The following is a 16,875-nucleotide window of genomic DNA, read 5'->3' on the forward strand; positions in this document are numbered from 1 at the left end:
CTGGCTGTCGCTCTTGCAGTGCTCAAGCGAAGGCGCTGGGGGAGAGAGGCTGAGGTCGAGGCGCGCATTTCCTCGGCCCGTCGAGCAGGACATGTGTCGACATGGCGAGTGTATGCGTTAGTGCCGACAAAAATCTTGTTGCATGAACGGCACTTGAGCGTATAGCTGCTTGAAAGCATGATAGGAGGGGGACGAGGAGAAATCGAGTAAATTATGAGGGAAAGGTATACACTGCTATTATAGTCTCGTAACGAGTCATGGGTGGGAGGAAGCAGGTCGTGTCGAAGCCCCGCCACGTCTGACTTTGGACATTGAGCTGGCAGCCGCCAGCAGATGTGCGCTGGCAAACGCTGGCACGACCGCATCGGAGAAGCAGATAGGTGGCCGGCCGAGTTCTGAGTGCTGGCGACCGCGGGCCCCGCAGGTGGAGGTAGATGCACAGCAGGTCATCCTATGATCACGCGTTGATGACTTGAAGCACGCGAGGGTCACATTTCCGTCACATCATCAACATTCGCCTGCCTTGGCCATCTTTCCGGGTTTTTCATGATGGGGTGTAGGGGTCGCGGGAGTTCGTCTTTAGCCTCAATGAATACGACGTGGTATGAAATGACGATTTTGCGCGTTTTTCGGTGGTAGAGGCGGTAGGCTTTGGAGTTCTGACAGTATCCGATGAGTACGCACTCGACGGATCGCTCATAGACCTTCGGGTTGTGCTTGTTCTGAATGAGCACGAACGCGCGGCAGCCGATCTCGCGGAGACGGGAGAGGTCGGGTTTTCTGTTGTAGTATGCCTCGTATGGTGTCTTGCTTCGTTGTGCGGCGCATGGGGTCAGCGGCGCAAGATAGGCAGCTGTCATAAAGAACTCGTCCCATAAGAACTCGGGAAGGCCGGCATCGATGCGCATGGCTCGAGAGCGCCCCCGCAGTGTCTTGTGAGCCCTCTCTGCGATGCCGTTATGCGCGGAGGTGTGGGGTGCGGTGAGCTCGAGTCTAGTGCCCTTGGACGCTAGCCAGGCGCGCATCTCCTTCGAGTCGAGCTCGCCATTGTCTATGCGGTACACGCGCACCTCGAGGCTCTCCTCGGGTGCCTCGGTCTTACGTGCTTGCTCCCACTCCTGGAGGCGTGGGAGGGCCTCATCCTTCGTCTTCAGAGGTATCGCCCACATCATGCTCGTACCCTCGCATACGATGTGCATTGAGTAGTAATTACCGTGTATCGACCGTACCGCCTCCTCCCCAATGAGATCTACAGCCACAACATCAAGCTTACGCGTCGCCCGCGGCCCCTGGCGAGTCTTGGGTACCGGGGTTCGCGCTTGCTTCGCCTTGATGCAGGGTGAGCATGTTGGGGGGAGGAGGGATAGGTCGATCGGCATACCTTCAACAAGGTTCCCCTTCGCCATGTTGATGATCGTCTGCACGTTCGTATGCCCGAGGCGGCGGTGCCAGGTCTCCAGCGTCGGGGTTGCTCGCGCGATGTTGGCACGCTCGTCCTGGAGCAGGTTTCCCCCGTTGTGCGCGTAGAGGCCGTGAGCCTTGCGAGTGCCAGTGGCGACAAGGTTGCCGGTGGCGCGATCGATGAGGGAGCACTCGGAGTCGTGGAATTCCATGACGTAGCCGCGGTCGCAGAGTTTTCCGACGGAGATGAGGCGGATGGTGGCCTCGGGCACGTACAGCGCATCCGTGAGGCGAATGAGGTTGCCGTCGTCGTCCGTGAGGATGGCGGTGCCGATCGCCACCGCGCTGATCTTCGAGCCGTTGACGCCCTGGACATCGCGCGGCGTGATGGGCTTCAGATCGGCGAAATCGTCGGCGTCGTAGGTAATGTGGGACGTAGTACCTGAGTCGTAGAAGTAGGGCGTAGGCTGGGGGCGGATGGCAGAGAAGGCTTGCTCCGAGATGCGGCAAGCGTCATTCCAGTCGACTGAAGCAGCGGGTTGGGAGTGAGCAAAAGCGAGCGAGTAGTCCGAGTCGCCATCGGATGGCGCATGATCGTCGGCCGCTGCAAGTGCGCGAAGCTCCTCCTGGGATGTGACGTCACCCGCTGACAAGGCGGCGCCTGCGGTTATCGTCTCCTCCTCGACGATGATGAAGGCCTTGCCGGTCTCAGCATCGAAGACCCGCTTGCCGCCCTTGTAGGGGGTGCTCGTCACTGCGCTGCTGCCTCCTTTCTTGCCTGCTTGCGCCGTGCGTTTCGCCTTCAGCTCGGCGATCTTCTCATCTCGTTTGTGCTCCATCGCGCCGCCTTTCGAGAAGCACTCCGGCGTCGGGTGGTATCCCCCGCAGTTCCCGCACGTCGGTCCCGTGCGAGTGCGGCCTTTCGATCGGCCTCCTGTGGCTGCGAGGACAGTCTCTGCAGAGGTCTTATCGGCCGTCGATCGCGCAGCCATCTGTTCGAGGCGGCGCATGACGGTGGAGAGGTCGAGCTTGTCGGAGGACAGCAGGGTGTCAAGTGAGTTTCGTACGTCTTCGAGGTCGCCAGACATAGCATTCAGGAGCATGATGACTTTGAAGGAGTCTTTGGTGGGGAAGCCTATCTCGAGGATATGCTCGACGTCGTCAATGATGGTGCGCGCCGTCGTGAGTATGTTCTCGTCTTTGCTGAAGCGAGCCGTAAGAGTTTTCTGTAGGAGCGCCATCTGCGTGATAGCACCCTCCTGCCGGTGGCGCTTGCGGAGGGTCTCGAGCATGTCCTTCGAGGTGGTGCAGTCCTCGACGTGGTCTCGCTCCGCTTCGGTCAGCCGCTGGCGGATACAGGCGCGCGCGAGACAGTCGTTGTTGTCCCAGATCGCGGCCTGTGCGGCATCCGAATCTGGTCGCGGGATGAGGCCGAGCGCGACGGGGCGTAGTCCGACAAGGGTGAGCGCGTCCTCGATGGAGACCCGCCATGCCTTGTAGTTCGCCTTCTCCTTGTCTAGGGGTTTGAAGTCGGCGAAGTGGCTGACGGATTTGACTTCGTTGAGAGGGATGGTCGGCACGGTGGCCTTTGTGTCGGGTGGCGGCGCGTTCTTCGCGTCACCTGGCGCGTTCTCGATCGCCATGGGGGTCTATACGATGTTGGAGGGGGGATATGGTACGTTCGTTGGTGGACGTTTCGCGTGTGTGCTGACCGAGGGCGATTCTGAGCGGCTTCGAGGGCACGGCTCTCAATGGCTCATAACCTGTTAGAATCTGAATAACTCAGCTCGTGTATGGTACGCGACTGATAATATAAATACCTGAATAACTGTACACAATGAGTAAGTAACGTTGAACGTGTAAGGAGGGGAGCAGCCACTCACCTCAGCTCGTGTATGGTACGCGACTGAGGTGAGGTGGCGCGGGGCGCGTCCTTAAAGGGCGCGCCCTTGTCTAATCTAAAATGAAGTCCTTTGAGCGTCATCGCCGCTCTATCTTATCGCGCCTCTTCCGCGATTCCAACACAGTGCGCACACGTCCTTTCCCTCTCGTCCAGATAATTGCCCACAGGCCTGAACCCGAACTCGGCGAGAATCCCCGATAGCCTGCTCATCAAAATGTCCCCTTCTGTGCCACTGAGCCTTGTCTTCGGACATGCTCGAGGGCGAGGTCCGAAACCCGACGGCGGTGCAGTCTGGCCCATCAGCTCCAATCTTTCCACTAGCTTCAAGACCGTCTCTGCGTATTGAGCCGCGCTGTCGTGGAATGCCCCGCGCAGGACGACACAGTACGTTCTTAGCGTCAAAGCGCGCTCGTATCGAGAAGGCGCAGGAATCTCGCCCTTATACATCTTCACCATCAGGTCGTTAAGATCCCGCGCTATACGCTCGCAGTCCTTGCGGCGTAGTTGGTGACCGGTACGGATGGCGAGGTGATCGGCAAGATGGGGATAGGTTTTGTGCAAGGCGATGCGCAAGCGCACGTCCGCTATCGCAGCCTCGAGCAGGCCCACGATGACGGCAGCCTCGAGGACGCGGTCTGCGTCACTGCTGTTGGCAGAGCATACGCAGCCTGGCGCCGCGGCACGCAAGAGAGGGCGCGCAGCATTGACGAGTCGCGTAGACGCATCGCAGGAAATGTCGGAAGGCAGTGCAAGGGGTAGGAAGTCGATGACCGAAGGGGACTCGCTGGGTACCCTTGAGTAGAGGTGGAAGAGAAGCGCTAGTACGCAGATGCCGTAGTCGAGGGCAAATGGCATGTCACGAGGCGATCGCTGCCCCACGAGATGAGGCATATCGCGCACGACTGCCAGACCACACATGTACCACGACCGTGGCGACTTCGGCTCTGCTTCGAGAATGAGGGACATCAGGCCCTCGAAAGGCGTCTCGTGCCTATTGGGCGGAGGAACGAACTGCTCGAGGAGCGCATGACAGCGTCCCGCACGCTCTTCCCATGGTCCCAACTGGCGAAGGTATCTTCGCAGTGTGCGGACGGTGAAACTCGGTGAGGAGAACGTGAGGGAGCCGTCGGCCTTAGTGTTCTCGAGCGTGACTTTGTTCACCATGAATGTCTCCTCCGATGTGAGTTTCGTAATCGCAATCGTAAAGTTATCTCGTTGGCCGGCGTCCGACAAGACGTAGTCGGCGAACGCCTGCGATCCGGGAAGCCCAGCAGGTATGCGGGTATATGATGGCTTTGGTGGCACCAACCTCAAGTGTCCGAGTCGGGTGAGGCAGCCCGGGAGGAAGCGTTCGTAGCCTGGACCTTGAGGATCGCGCAGTGCGGTCACTCGAAGCACCACAACCAGTCGAGGGCTGATGACGAAGAGGCGGTGGAGCATGACCCTACGGTTCGTCTCAAGACAGCCTTCGTAGAGCCCGAAGGACGAGGAGGTGAGCACGAACTCGTCGGTGTCCGCAGCTTCCCATACGCCGAGAAAGTACAGAGTCGCCTGCTGCTGATACGATATAGCGTAGAATCTCTTCAATCTTTTCACGTCGGCAGCAGTCGGTTGCGGAGGGAGTAACATGTCGCCGTCCTGCATGATCTGCTCGTGAGGGGTGTCCAGGAGATAGTTCATGAAGTACAGCCACAGCTCTTCCGACGTGTGGAATCCGTATTCGTCGATATATGCCTGCAGGAAGTCTCGGGATCGCGCATTGCCGGTGTGGTCCTTATCGAAGTATTCTCTCGAGCACGCATCGTGGCGGACGTGCATTGTGAAGAGGAATTTGCGCAGGTTTCCCAGCTCGGTACGACTGATGTCGAATGCGCCGTCGGGGATGGAGTTATGGATGAGGGTGATGGTGCTCGCCGCCTTCTGCTCCAAACGAGCGAGCTTCTCCTCGATGTGGTTCACGTTGCCCATGTTGCTTATGTCGCGGTACAGGTTCGTGACACCGTAGACTTCGCCGATCGGACGTATCTCCAACGTCCTCGCAGAGATGTCATAGACGCGAACATATTCCGGTATGAAGCCGTCGCGCTTGAGCGCCTTCGTACGCTCAGCACTGGTCCTGAGGGTACCTTAGATGGAGGGACTACAACGTGAGGGCAATCTGCGTGGGACTTACAATGCCGGACCCACTTGATACCTGCGAAGGATAAAGCGCGGTAACGCATGATGATACTGGTCTCTGGGTAGCTTCGGACCAGCGACAGGCTTGATAGTCTTCGATGTTCCTCGCGATTTCTTGGGAGACATGGGTGGTAGTCGAGGCAAAGTCAGATGCGCACTGACTCGCGGGATACTCGGTTCGTGACCTGATCGGCGGTAGGGCGGTCAACTTGGGCTTGGGCCATCTTCGTGCGAGGTCCTGACGTCTGATTACTCAAACAAGTTGGTCGAGGCAGTGAGCACTTGAGATATATATCTTTCAGAATCATTCGGCGCTTCTTTCCAGAAACCATGGCAGCGGGGACGTGAAGGGGAGAGTAAAGAGTGATACGGCGTTAGCCGATAATTATTGGGTTCGGCAATTGCCGGGACATTGTGGCGAGAGCATACAAGACAGACTCTGACAGAGGAGCTAGTAGCTACAGTACTACTACGGTTAGATATTGCTGGAGCTCGCCGATGTGTTTGCTCAGCCGATATCCAGGTTCACGGTAGGTCACCATGGATTCAAGAGGGCTGCGACCTTTCGAGGATGTGAGATGAACTTTGAGATTGAGTTGCGATGGCCATTCCTTGATCGCGTTCTCGTTCGGAACGCGCCGAGACCTCACGTGATGACCGCGTTGTTCAACTAGCAATTCCCGAACCTTCATGGAACAGATGAATGGGGCAAGGCTAGTCATTGTAAATATTATACAGGATGACTATGAAAGTAGAGTCAACAATAAGTAGGAACCGCAGGCATGATATGCCACCTGCCGCTCATGGCTTCGAGGCATCACTTTCCACACTACCGCTGGCGGACTCCTTCAAGTTCGGACTCGCCGGCGCAAAGCCCATCTTGTCGGTCAGATAGCCTGGAGGCAAGGGTATAAGCGTCTTCTCCTTCTCCTTCCTCCCCTCCGCCGTCTCGTTCTCCGCCCTCTTCGGGTCCGGCCTCGCCACATCCAGCATCGGACACGCCCTCCACGTCCTCCGATCCTCCTCCGCCACCTCCCTCACGCGCCTCAAATTCTCCCCCTCCGGCTCCCACGTACAGTCCCACTGGAACATATCCGGCAGCCTCAGCCCCCTCTCCCTGCAAATCTCATAATAACTAGTCAACAGAAATGGCTGCATCACCGTCGGCAGCAAATCGCGCATCGTGAAGACGACGACCTTGCTGCTCATGAGCCGCCGCTGGTGCGTGAGGTACGCGCGCAATCCGCGCGCGTTCCTGCGATCCCACATGAGCATGCCGGGCATAATCTGGCGGGTCGCGCCGACGTCGGCTTGGACGGGGAAGGCGCGGGGATCGGCGAGGACGTTGGCGAGGCGCGTGGTGGAGCCGAAGAGGTGGATGCCGGAGGTGGCGCGGGGGTTGCATTCGATGGCGGCGAGGCGGCCGTCGGCCGTTTCGATGAAGTCGAAGGCGAGTTGGCCGGTCGTTGTTGGGAGCTGCTTCGCGATGTGGTCCATGTAGGCTTGGATGCGCGGGTGATGGATGGACTTGAAGTAAACGCAGGAGGAGCCGTCGATAGTTTCGGTGACGGCGTAACTATTATAAGTCAGTACGAGCTCGAATTACATGGCCACGAACTTTACATGCTCAGCGCCTTGACGTGACCCTGCCGCACAATGCCATACGTGCAGTATCGGTTCCCCTTCAGCCACTCCTGTGCGATCCAATGGCACTCTTCTGAGACGTCGAACTCGGAAACATTCGGAAGTGGCTCTCCCGGCTTCAGATGGAAGACGTTCTGAGAGGCGCGCCCAAAAACAGGCTTCAGCGCATACTCCCTCTCGTCCCGCCAAGATATCTTCTCCACATCCGCATACGACTTGCAGAGGTACGCATCCGGCGCATCGAGCCCGATAATCCGCATCCACTGGGTGAACTCCCACTTGTTGTGCATGCGAAGCAGGACTGGAAGGGAGGGTGCAAAGAGCCGGCGGTATATCTCCTCGTCCTCGCATTCGACGAGGTAGAGAATTTCTTCGTGCATAGGAAGGATGAGGTCGATGTTCGCTTTTTCTATAGCTCTCTTGACGCCCGCCAGGTAGCCGTCCGGGTCGACGCGCGGAGAGGGGACCTGCCAGCACTGGCGTACGGCGTTCGAGAACTTGCAAACGTGGTATTCCATCGCGTCGACGCAGTATACTTCATGCCCCGCGCGCCTTAGTTGACGCGCCATGTCGAGAGTGACGTGGAAGCGACCATTGGACAGAAGGACCTATCTTGAGCTCAGTACGGCTGAGGGAAGCGCGGGCGAGTAGGTGCGCACGCGTAGCGGTCGCTCTGGCTTCTGCTTTCTCCCGTCCAGCCACCCGAAGTTCACGGGGAAAGGCAGGCAATTTAGAGTCATGAGCGTTAAGTTGGGGGAGAGATGAAGCAGCTAAGCGATCTTCTCTGGCTCTTCTCAGAGCGCACTGTGTGGGAGCGTCGTCCATCACTGACGCAAGGATGACTTCAAATGCCCTAGCCATTCAATCTTCTTCAAGGCCATGAGCCGAACCCGCGGGGGTATAAGACTGCAGAACATCTGGCCGGACATGGTGGCGAAAGGCAACAAGGAGCAAAGGGAGATTAATATCACGGAAGCAGACAAGCAGCTGCTTCCGTGACGGGTGTCGATTGTGATTGTGACGTGACGTGAAGTTGTACTTCATCTTATCTCCCAAATCGACGACGGGAACTTCTGATAATTTGTGCACCCTCTGTACACACCGATGAATTGAAGCCAAGCTTGGCCAGAAGGTGGCTGGGCAAAAAGACTGCCCCGGTGAGGCTCGAACTCACGATCTTGTGATTGCCAATGCGTAACAGTCACACGCCTTAACCAGCTGGGCCACGGGGCAGATGCGCGTGGGTGCGTTTGTACGCTCACGTCGCCTGAGAAAGCTGAAGCGACGGGCATCGAGAGCGAGGGAGAACGTTGGCAGCACTGTCCGTAAGATTTGTAAACTTGACTGCTTTTGAGCAGCTTTCGTGACACTGTCATATGGCGTCACGTTAGAGTGATGTCACGGTTGTGTTTCTTAATCCGAACCACCATCATGCCCCATACGGCGACAACAGCCTGGCTGCCTGGAGAACAAGATCAGCTGGCATCCCTCCTTTCCATGTACTCTGCGACTCAACTGCGGCTCCCGCCACACAACATCATCTGGCTATGCAGCTCAGCATCCACGGCTTTATTTACGTCGTGCCGACCTGCTACATGATACAGCCGTGGTCGATGTAGCTCGCTCCTCCGCCTGGTAAATTTCTTTCGTTTATGGTCAAGAACGCTTCGTGCGATGCGACATTGGCGGAAGTTTGCCACAATGACCCGACCCTCGCCGTCTACTCGCTCGTAGTTGCCTGTCACGAGACGCGCTTTCAAGCTCTTACGCTGCTGCCAACATGTCATCCATAACTGTCGACGCCGCGCTCGCTATTGTCTGCGCTCCGTCTGCTGCAAGGCTGACGAAGACTCGTGCGTACTCGCTTTTATATGGCTCGCCAAACGAGGTGTATGACCGGCGGCACTCCTATATATAACCCGCAGTGTCTCCACTCCCCGTACATCCTCCTGGTACTGCAAGCGCCCTTTCTCACCTGCATTATCCATGTCTCTACCAAAACTCTTCCGGCCTATCGAAATCGGCAATGTCACCCTCCAGCATCGCGTTGTACTCGCACCCATGACTCGGATGCGCTGCACAACGGACCACATTCCCACCTCAATCATGAAAGACTACTACGCCCAACGCGCTAGTACACACGGCACGCTCCTCATCACCGAGGCCACGCCGGTCTCCCTCGCCGCGGGAGGCATGCTCAACGTTCCTGGCATTTACAACGACGCGCAGATTGTGGCGTGGAGAAAAGTGCGTCCCATACCTTGAAAATTCCTCTGAGATATTTCTAATGCATGACCTTGTCACAGATCATCGACGCCGTCCACGCCAAAGGCAGCTTCCTCTTCCTTCAGCTGTGGGCCACCGGCCGCGCCGCCAATCCCGCCGTCCTCGCCGCCGAAGGCAACCCTTACGTCGCGCCATCGCCCATCAGATTGGAAGAGAAGGAGGAGACGCCGCGCGAGCTCACCAAGGATGAGATCGAGCAGTATGTCAAGTGGTTCGCGCAGGCGGCGAGGAATGCAATCGAGGCGGGCGCGGACGGGGTGGAGATTCATGGGGCAAACGGGTATCTGATTGATCAGGTGGGTCGTATGAGCGGTGAAGAATGGCGGAGGAAAACTTGAAGGGCTCACCGCGAATGTAGTTCTTGCGCGACGTCTCCAACCAGCGCACCGACGAATACGGTGGCAGCATCGAGAACCGTTGCCGCTTCCCTTTGCAGGTCGTCGACGCCGTCGTCAAGGCTATCGGCCCCGAGCGCACCGCCATCCGCCTCAACCCCTGGGGCACCGTGCTCGGTGAGTTTTCAGCGCGCGCATTCATACCTCAGCCAGCCCTTTCATACCTTCCTTCTCTTCGTCTTACCCTTCCTCCTCTCGCTCTCCCAAACCAACTATCGCTTATTCCACTACCCAGGCATGACCCTCGCCGACCCCGTCCCCCAATTCACGCACTTCGTCCAGCAACTCGCAGCCGCTCACCCCTCCCTCGCCTACATCCACATCATCGAGGCCCGCGTCAAGGGCGCCATGACCCTCCCGGTGGAGGAATACGACCCCGCCAAGTCCACCGATTTCATCCGCTCTATCTGGGCACCGCGCCCGCTAATCAGCTGCGGGGCGTACTCGAGGGAGCTAGCGATGGAGGTTGCAGAGAAGAAGGGGGATTTGATTGCGGTGGGGAGGCCGTTTGCGAGTAATGTGAGTTCCCTGTCCTTTCTATGGTCTTGCTGCCTGGACCTGCCCTTTCATTCGACTCTACCAGACGAGAGTGCTGACTTGATGGTCCCTTCTCTAGCCCGATCTACCAGAAAGGTGGAAGAATGACTGGCAGCTGACACCCTACAAGCGGGAGTTCTTCTACATCCCTGGCGGCAGCGCCGAGGGCTACTCAGACCATCCCTTCGCCACGGAAGCGCAGAAGGTCAAGATAGCTGCCTAAATTCGAGGTAACACAGGCAGAGAAGCGCTCGCTGTTTTACGCGTGTACCACCGCCGTTGTCATCTTCTAAGCTCCCTTTTGCCTCTGTGGCTACTCTCGCCATACTTGCATCCGCCGCCAGATAGTGATGATAGAATACAAGAAGTTTTATTGATACAATAGATATGATGCGTGTGTTAGGAGTGCAGAGGATAGCGGATACAGCCAGATGCGGGAAACGACCACCAAAGCCCCTGAAAAAGACAGAGTACGCCGAAGGAATAAGGGAGGCTCCCGAACGAGTGGGAGCGATAAGAGTACATGGAAGGAGATGACAAGAGTAAAAGTACGAAGAAGTACGACTGGTTCGTACCCTCGGGTACGACCGTAGTTCGTATCTGCTGAGGTCCGTCCTGTAGGCTGTAGCGCCAGCACCCCTACAAACAATATGATTAGATCTATTCGCCGTCGATCTATTAGGCCGCGGGCTGCGCTGCCTCGTCTTGAGGCGGCTGAGTCACCTCGATTTGAGGCACGTGCGTTGCTTCGCCCTGCGGCTGCTGCTCCACTGGGCATTGCGGTTGTGCCGCTTCGTCATTTTGCGCTCGCTCCTTCTCCTGCCTCTCCTTCCTTGCCTGCGCCGCTTCTGCCTTCTTCGTGCAAGGCGGCGCGCCTGGCAGCGGCTCCCCGCTACCGTAGAACACGCGGCGCAGCTGGCTGCAAGCCTCTTCGTAGATACGATCCCGCTCGGGGTCGTTGCCGTTGACGCTCTTGTCCCACGCGTGCGGTGCGCCCTCGACCATCCGGTAGTGCACATTCTTCTCCAACGGGGCTGCACACAGCCGGTCGTGGAACCGCTTCGCCTCCGACAGCAGCTCGTCCCACTCGCACGTGTACATCAGGATCTCGCGCGGGAGGCCGCGCAGCATCTCGTCGGGCGCGACGCCGGGCGAGAGGTACGGATTGCGGCGGTCGATCTGGAGCGACGGCTGCAGGTAGGACGCGTCGAAGAGCTCGGTGAAGAACTTGGGAAGGCACTTGTCCGGCCGGGTGTTGGTGGCGCGCCGCTCCTCGCGCGTGTTCGTGAAGTCGAGCGAGGGGTAAAACGCGCAGATCGTTGCGATGCGGCCGTGCGCGTCGAACGTGCCGCGCGAGGCCGCGTCCTCGGGCAGCGCCACGTCGCACTCCGCGTCCGCGGGGTGCCCGTGCCGCGCGCGCAGCTCGTACTGCCAGCGCAGCGGCACCGTGAACGCCATGTTCCCGCCCGCGCTGAATCCGGAGACGGCAATGTTCGCGGGGTCGATCGTCAGCTCCTTCGCGTTCTCGACGAGGTAGAAGATCGCGTCCACGCCGTCCTCGACGCCCGTCGGGAACGGGTACTCGGGCGCGAGGCGGTAATCGACGGAGACGACGACGGCGTTGACGAGCTGCGCGCAGGAGGCGGCCCAGCGGCAGTCGTCGGTCGCGGAGCCGATCGTGAAGCCGCCGCCGTGGAAGTTGACGATGACGGGGTAGCCGGCGGCCTGCGTCGGCGTGTGCGGGTAGCCGGGCGGGGTGTAGAAGACGAGGGGGATGTCGCCCGGGGTGGTGGAGACGGTCGCGCGGGCCTTGCGGGTGAAGGAGGGGCCGGGAGGGCGGGGGTGGGCGAAAGTGTGCATGTACATGCCTATCGCCATGAGCTTGCGCCAGGTGCGCGCCTCGAGGGCGAGCGACCAGCGCGATCGGACCTTGCCCACCTTGCCGTTGTCGAGCTTGTCGTCGACCGTCTGCAGCTCGCCGTCGAGCAGGCAATTGTCGGCCTCCTCCATGGAGTCGAGTGCGGGGGTCTTGTATGGGGTGCCTGGGGAGCCGTTCGTGGTGGCGGTCGACGAGGACCTGAGGGAGACGGAGGAAGGGGCGGGCTTCAGGGAGATCTTGCTGGCATTGCGCGAGAGCTTGCCAGCGACGTTGGAGAACTTTCGCTGAAGGCGGCCTGTCATGGTGGTGGTGCGGATGAGGGAAGCGAGGCAGCGCTGCGCAGAGGGGCAAGATAAACCGTCGTCCGAGCTCATGACGTTGAGGCGGTGGCATCACTCACCTCCGGACCGAGATCCCATCTAGGCGCCAGCGCGCCACAGCATCAGGCCATGCTCCGCGCACGGAATCACCTGATGTTCTTGGCGAGCTGAAAGGTCGAGGGGGAGCTTCGCTGTTCTGACCACCAAAGGCGCTTCATTCGAGACGATGCTGGAGAAGTATCCTGTCGATTCCATGGGGGCAGTCGCCGATGGGATGAATCAAGCAAGTGATCGACCGAGACAATCGGAGTCGGTCGGCGTCGCACGTGGGGTCATATGATTTAATCGTCCGGGGACCGCCAGGGACCGCCAAGAGCCAGTCGAGCAATAACAGATTCCACAGGCTGGACAAGACAGGACAAGACGAGCCCAAGGAGTTGTCGGAAAGACGGCAGAGGGACGTGACCACGACTGGGAAGAGGCAAAGCTCTTCCACTGATCAGTCCAGCTGGCGATGATAAGGGTCGGCTGTCGCAGCAAAGGCGACGAATAGAAACAGAATCAGGATGGGAAGGTTTGTATGCGAATGAGAAGCGCTGCCATATGCTGGGTGGGTTCATTATCATGGCGAGCCTGTGGTTTGGTATCAGCGGTGGCTCGAAGAGGAGGGGTCTCGAACCTAAATAAGGTCTTGTAGCTTGGGGCGCGATAGCAGAGCAATGCAGGAGAAGCAAGGAAGGGAAGCATACCGAAAAACCGTGACGGTGTAGTAGTAGTACACCCGTGCTGTCGTTGCACACAAGTCATCTTGTTAATGGGTAGCAGTGCTCCTTTTGACGAACACTCGCTGCTTGAGAGGCGGAGGAACGCTAGGAGGGCGGATTGTACTCTCAAGGCGTCTTCTGAAGACCGATTTTGTTGGATTCTGACGCATATATGTGGGCAACACAATACTGTCAGACTGAGGGAGGACAACGCGTCGAGGATGGCGAGCACATAGTCGGAAGAGGGCCCTTATGTCAAAGCAGACCTTGCGCGATGCGCGTGCGGAAATTGGTGTGGTACATGATGGCGAGACAAGAGACGGGACCACTGACGCTGCACAAAGATGAGGACGCGTCGCGTCGATGCCCTTGTCGAGTACTGCCCAAATATGGAAACTACTTCGAAGCTCACAGATCGCACACTTCTTCCGGAGCTCCACGTCAAAGTACGCCGAACGCATAGAAAGTCTGTCAAGGACAGAACATCGATATCTTCGCCGAAAAATATCGAGCTGCCAGATACGCGTCCTTCTTGTCGTGTGACCGCGTACCAGCACGCGCGTGGTCTGGGTGCAACATGCCAATGGAGAACTTCCGAATCCTATGTTCGATTCGCAAGGAAGGATAGCGTGATGCTTTGGTGATGCAGGGGGGGTTGCGCAATCTGGGATGACGGAGGCGCAGGCCTTCCGTCTTGCCGAGCGGGTAGGCGGAAAGCTCTCGAAAGCACGGAACAGTCAACGAAAGGGTGCCGAGGCTGGCTTCGCTTCATCCTATCTCAGCTTGTCTACCGAGGTCCTGCCTGAAAGAGGGACAATACGCATGCGAAAAGGACGTTCGCACACGTATACGGCGGAGGCGCAGTAGTCCAGTTCATTCCGGCAAGGCCCCGCCACAGCCAAGCAGGTCCGTCGATAAGTGGCATGCTGATAACCGGCCTTGCGTGTACAGTCAAGCAAGGGAGCACCGCAGAAGGCTAGCGCACTCGACTGCCATCCCACTCCACCACAGCGCAACGAAGTGCCTGGCAGGTGTAGACGCTGCCATGCGGCAGTCAACTCTATTCGCCTATAGATGAGTACAGTATGGACCTATGACGGTGTCAGCTGCATATCCTTCCTCAAAGGGAACAACTCACATTGGGCGCAACCCACAAAGGGCTCAATTAGCACAGACTCGAGAAACAGCTACGCCTTCCTATCCTCCTCACCCCATCGGCCAATCTACGAACGACCCCTGCATGAACCTGTAGAAGCTGATGTTCCCCGAATCCACCGCAGCGATGATGATCATCCGCTTCCCCGCCCTCAGCGCCATGAACGGGTTGATGCGCGGGCCCTGGGGCGGAGATGGACGAGAGGCGGGGAACGCCCAGGGGAATATGCGTCGTAGGAAGGATGCGTTGCCTGGAACGGTCGATTAGTATACGTTCCGTCGCAAGCACGACCTTTTCCTTACCCTCCGGAGTTAATTGCGCCGCCTGCGGTGGGCGTGGCCTCGCATTCCTCGGCGCATTCGGCAGTGCCTTGTTGATCTTCACGCCCGGCGGGAGCTCTTCGCCAGGTGCGGGCAAGAAATTCTTCTTCCGCGGAAGCGGCGGCGGGAGCTCGGGCAGCTCCGCGAACATGTCCTCGAATTCTTGCAGGGAGGGCATGAGGGTGGTGCGCGCGCTGAGGGCGGGTGATCAGTCGATTAGGTCAAAGGAGTCAGAGGGCGAGAGGGGCGAAAGAGTGCATGTGAAAGGTGGAGAATGGAGGGGAATGGAGGAAGGAGGCAGGGAAGGAGATGGGGAAGGAGGAAAGAGGAGGAAAGGAAAGGTGGAAGGGAGATGGAGAGGGCGTAAGGGCGAGGGGAAGCGATGGGATGAATGTAAGGAAAGCGCTTTAGCCAGAAATTGCAGGATGGAAGGGAAAATCCAACGCGCAGAACACTCACTTCACAACCACCACCTGATAATCCGGCGGCGGCGGGCTCGACTTCTTAAACGCCGTCATCGGCTTGTAGATGTTGTAGAAGACGCGGTAGGGGGAGGCGTTTTTCTCGGATTCACGCTTTTCTGTATCGGTTGGCCGCAAGGGTATCTCGTGTCCATTGGGGATGAAGCGGAGGGAGCGGTAGATGTGAGCTGGAGGGAAGGTGGAGTTGTGAGTATGATCATGTCAAGCATTAGGGCGTGCATGAGATCATCGCGAACGCAGAAGAAGGATAAGAGAGCAACAGGGAAACGGTAAAAAAGCTGATACTCACCATACCCTCCCCACTTCCCCAACCACCGGTTCACGGTTAGCGGGTGCCACCAGTCAAATTCCCTTCTCCAGAGGCGGGCAAGGCATCGGCAGACGACGGAGTATAATGCGACGAAGAGGTTAGTGGGTTTCGTTCTCGCTGAGAGCCTGGTCAGATTTCCGATGGACGGCAAAAGATGACTGGCTTACCTGTCGTCGCACGCGCAACCGCCTTATGCGGGGATGGCATCGGGTAGTTCTCGTCAGGCGGATTCGCGCGAGTAACGACGTAGCCGAGGCGCTTGAGGTAGGCGTAGACCTGAGAGTAGAAAATGTCAGCGTCAGCACCCGCTTTTTATGCACATCCGCATCCAAGTCGAGAATCGGGAAGAAATAGATTCGCCGCAAGTCGAGCGCATGAAAGGAACCTTCACCCACCTGAAACTTCTCCAATGTCAACCCCTCCCTTCCTATCATCTCCGTGTACGCTTGTTGCACCGTCATCGGCGGGCCCGCCGCATCCTCCATTCCCGGAACAGCAGTTTTTGGGGCGCCAGCCGTCGAACAGAACAGCGAGCCCCTTTCCACCAGATAGATAGCTTCCTCCGGTAGTAACTCCAATCGTTTATGAACCTTCGTTACCCCCTCCTCATCGACGTACGGCCGCGGCGCCGAGTGCCCCATATTCGCAAAGTGCACGCCATGCGCGACCAGGACCTCCGCGCGGGCGAGGGAGGGGTGCCAGATGGCGTAGGACATGCTCTTGCTACAAAAATGTCAGCTTCATTCAGCATTATAGTCTGACTCCATGTACAGCCTACTCACTTCGCAATCACCCTCGTCGTCCGCAGAATATCGAACATCGCATTCCTCGAGCGCTCCAGGACGTGTTTCTGCAAACCTGAGCCACCACCCTCAGCCGGCTCGAATTCCTTTTCGCCGCGCTTGGGGATCACTGGGGCGGAGGAACGAGAGTACATTTGGCTGGAGTGAGCGACATTTTCACCAGAGCAGAAAGCATGCAAGGATAATCGTCAATGAATATAGCCAGAGTCTCGAATGAAAGATCCTCACGCCAACTTCGCCCAATCCTGCGCGCCTTCCTCGTCATCAGAGGCCTGCTCGTCGTCTTCGGGTGCGTTTTCCCTCTCGGTTTGTGGAGGTGCGCCCGCGGTGGGCTTTTCGAAGGTGTCGTCCATGTTAGTAACGGACCACGAACGACTTGAAGTTGATGTGGCAGAAAGATTGCCACAAAAGACCGGTCGCGGCGAGTGAAGATGGGTCCAAAAGAAGAAGTCGAACTGCGTGATCGACGAAGTGACTGCATTTTCCCACGAGGCATG

The 16,875-nt window shown here is 58.1% G+C and overlaps 7 protein-coding genes and 1 non-coding gene across 8 annotated transcripts; 1 reads left to right on the forward strand and 7 right to left on the reverse strand.

The window, feature by feature from the left end:
- Positions 1–1,100: 1,100 nt before the first annotated feature.
- On the reverse strand, positions 1,101–1,439 carry SCHCODRAFT_01056904 (uncharacterized protein; the record flags this gene model as incomplete). Its single annotated transcript, XM_050340951.1, has 1 exon — positions 1,101–1,439. A coding segment is annotated over one exon (339 nt), but the record flags the coding sequence as incomplete, so codon positions are not given.
- A 980-nt stretch (positions 1,440–2,419) lies between these two features.
- Positions 2,420–3,267, reverse strand: SCHCODRAFT_02614789 (uncharacterized protein). Its single transcript, XM_050344679.1, has 3 exons — positions 2,634–3,267; positions 2,518–2,583; positions 2,420–2,464 (listed from the first exon to the last, which is right to left on the reverse strand). The coding sequence occupies exons 1-2, from the start codon at positions 3,042–3,044 to the stop codon at positions 2,563–2,565; spliced, it is 432 nt and encodes a 143-aa protein (XP_050201625.1). The 5' UTR covers positions 3,045–3,267; the 3' UTR covers positions 2,420–2,464; positions 2,518–2,562.
- A 130-nt stretch (positions 3,268–3,397) lies between these two features.
- Positions 3,398–5,608, reverse strand: SCHCODRAFT_02491931 (uncharacterized protein; the record flags this gene model as incomplete). Its single annotated transcript, XM_050342956.1, has 2 exons — positions 3,398–5,420; positions 5,478–5,608. 2 exons carry the CDS (start codon positions 5,606–5,608, stop codon positions 3,398–3,400), a joined length of 2,154 nt encoding a protein of 717 aa, XP_050201626.1.
- A 570-nt stretch (positions 5,609–6,178) lies between these two features.
- SCHCODRAFT_02568898 (uncharacterized protein) lies at positions 6,179–8,088 on the reverse strand. The gene is made up of 3 exons (XM_003034314.2): positions 7,786–8,088; positions 7,106–7,734; positions 6,179–7,058 (listed from the first exon to the last, which is right to left on the reverse strand). Exons 1-3 carry the CDS (start codon positions 7,864–7,866, stop codon positions 6,284–6,286), a joined length of 1,485 nt encoding a protein of 494 aa, XP_003034360.1. The 5' UTR covers positions 7,867–8,088; the 3' UTR covers positions 6,179–6,283.
- A 187-nt stretch (positions 8,089–8,275) lies between these two features.
- On the reverse strand, positions 8,276–8,359 carry SCHCODRAFT_t53. The gene has a single exon. It is a non-coding gene; the product is annotated as a tRNA-Asn (tRNA).
- Positions 8,360–8,891: 532 nt separating this feature from the next.
- SCHCODRAFT_01350659 (NADH:flavin oxidoreductase/NADH oxidase) lies at positions 8,892–10,683 on the forward strand. Its single transcript, XM_003033737.2, has 5 exons — positions 8,892–9,373; positions 9,433–9,708; positions 9,771–9,924; positions 10,043–10,326; positions 10,424–10,683. Exons 1-5 carry the CDS (start codon positions 9,113–9,115, stop codon positions 10,565–10,567), a joined length of 1,119 nt encoding a protein of 372 aa, XP_003033783.1. The 5' UTR covers positions 8,892–9,112; the 3' UTR covers positions 10,568–10,683.
- A 1-nt stretch (position 10,684) lies between these two features.
- On the reverse strand, positions 10,685–12,582 carry SCHCODRAFT_02614800 (alpha/beta-hydrolase). The gene has a single exon (XM_003034315.2). It carries the CDS (start codon positions 12,523–12,525, stop codon positions 11,023–11,025), a length of 1,503 nt encoding a protein of 500 aa, XP_003034361.2. The 5' UTR covers positions 12,526–12,582; the 3' UTR covers positions 10,685–11,022.
- A 1,473-nt stretch (positions 12,583–14,055) lies between these two features.
- SCHCODRAFT_02614805 (uncharacterized protein) lies at positions 14,056–16,812 on the reverse strand. Its single transcript, XM_050344680.1, has 9 exons — positions 16,607–16,812; positions 16,358–16,516; positions 15,971–16,298; positions 15,743–15,851; positions 15,555–15,692; positions 15,243–15,432; positions 14,766–14,977; positions 14,446–14,713; positions 14,056–14,398 (listed from the first exon to the last, which is right to left on the reverse strand). The coding sequence occupies exons 1-8, from the start codon at positions 16,729–16,731 to the stop codon at positions 14,514–14,516; spliced, it is 1,461 nt and encodes a 486-aa protein (XP_050201627.1). The 5' UTR covers positions 16,732–16,812; the 3' UTR covers positions 14,056–14,398; positions 14,446–14,513.
- Positions 16,813–16,875: the final 63 nt, after the last annotated feature.

This window comes from Schizophyllum commune (genome assembly GCF_000143185.2).
Source record: "Schizophyllum commune H4-8 unplaced genomic scaffold SCHCOscaffold_3, whole genome shotgun sequence".
Taxonomy (NCBI): Eukaryota; Fungi; Basidiomycota; class Agaricomycetes; order Agaricales; family Schizophyllaceae; genus Schizophyllum; species Schizophyllum commune.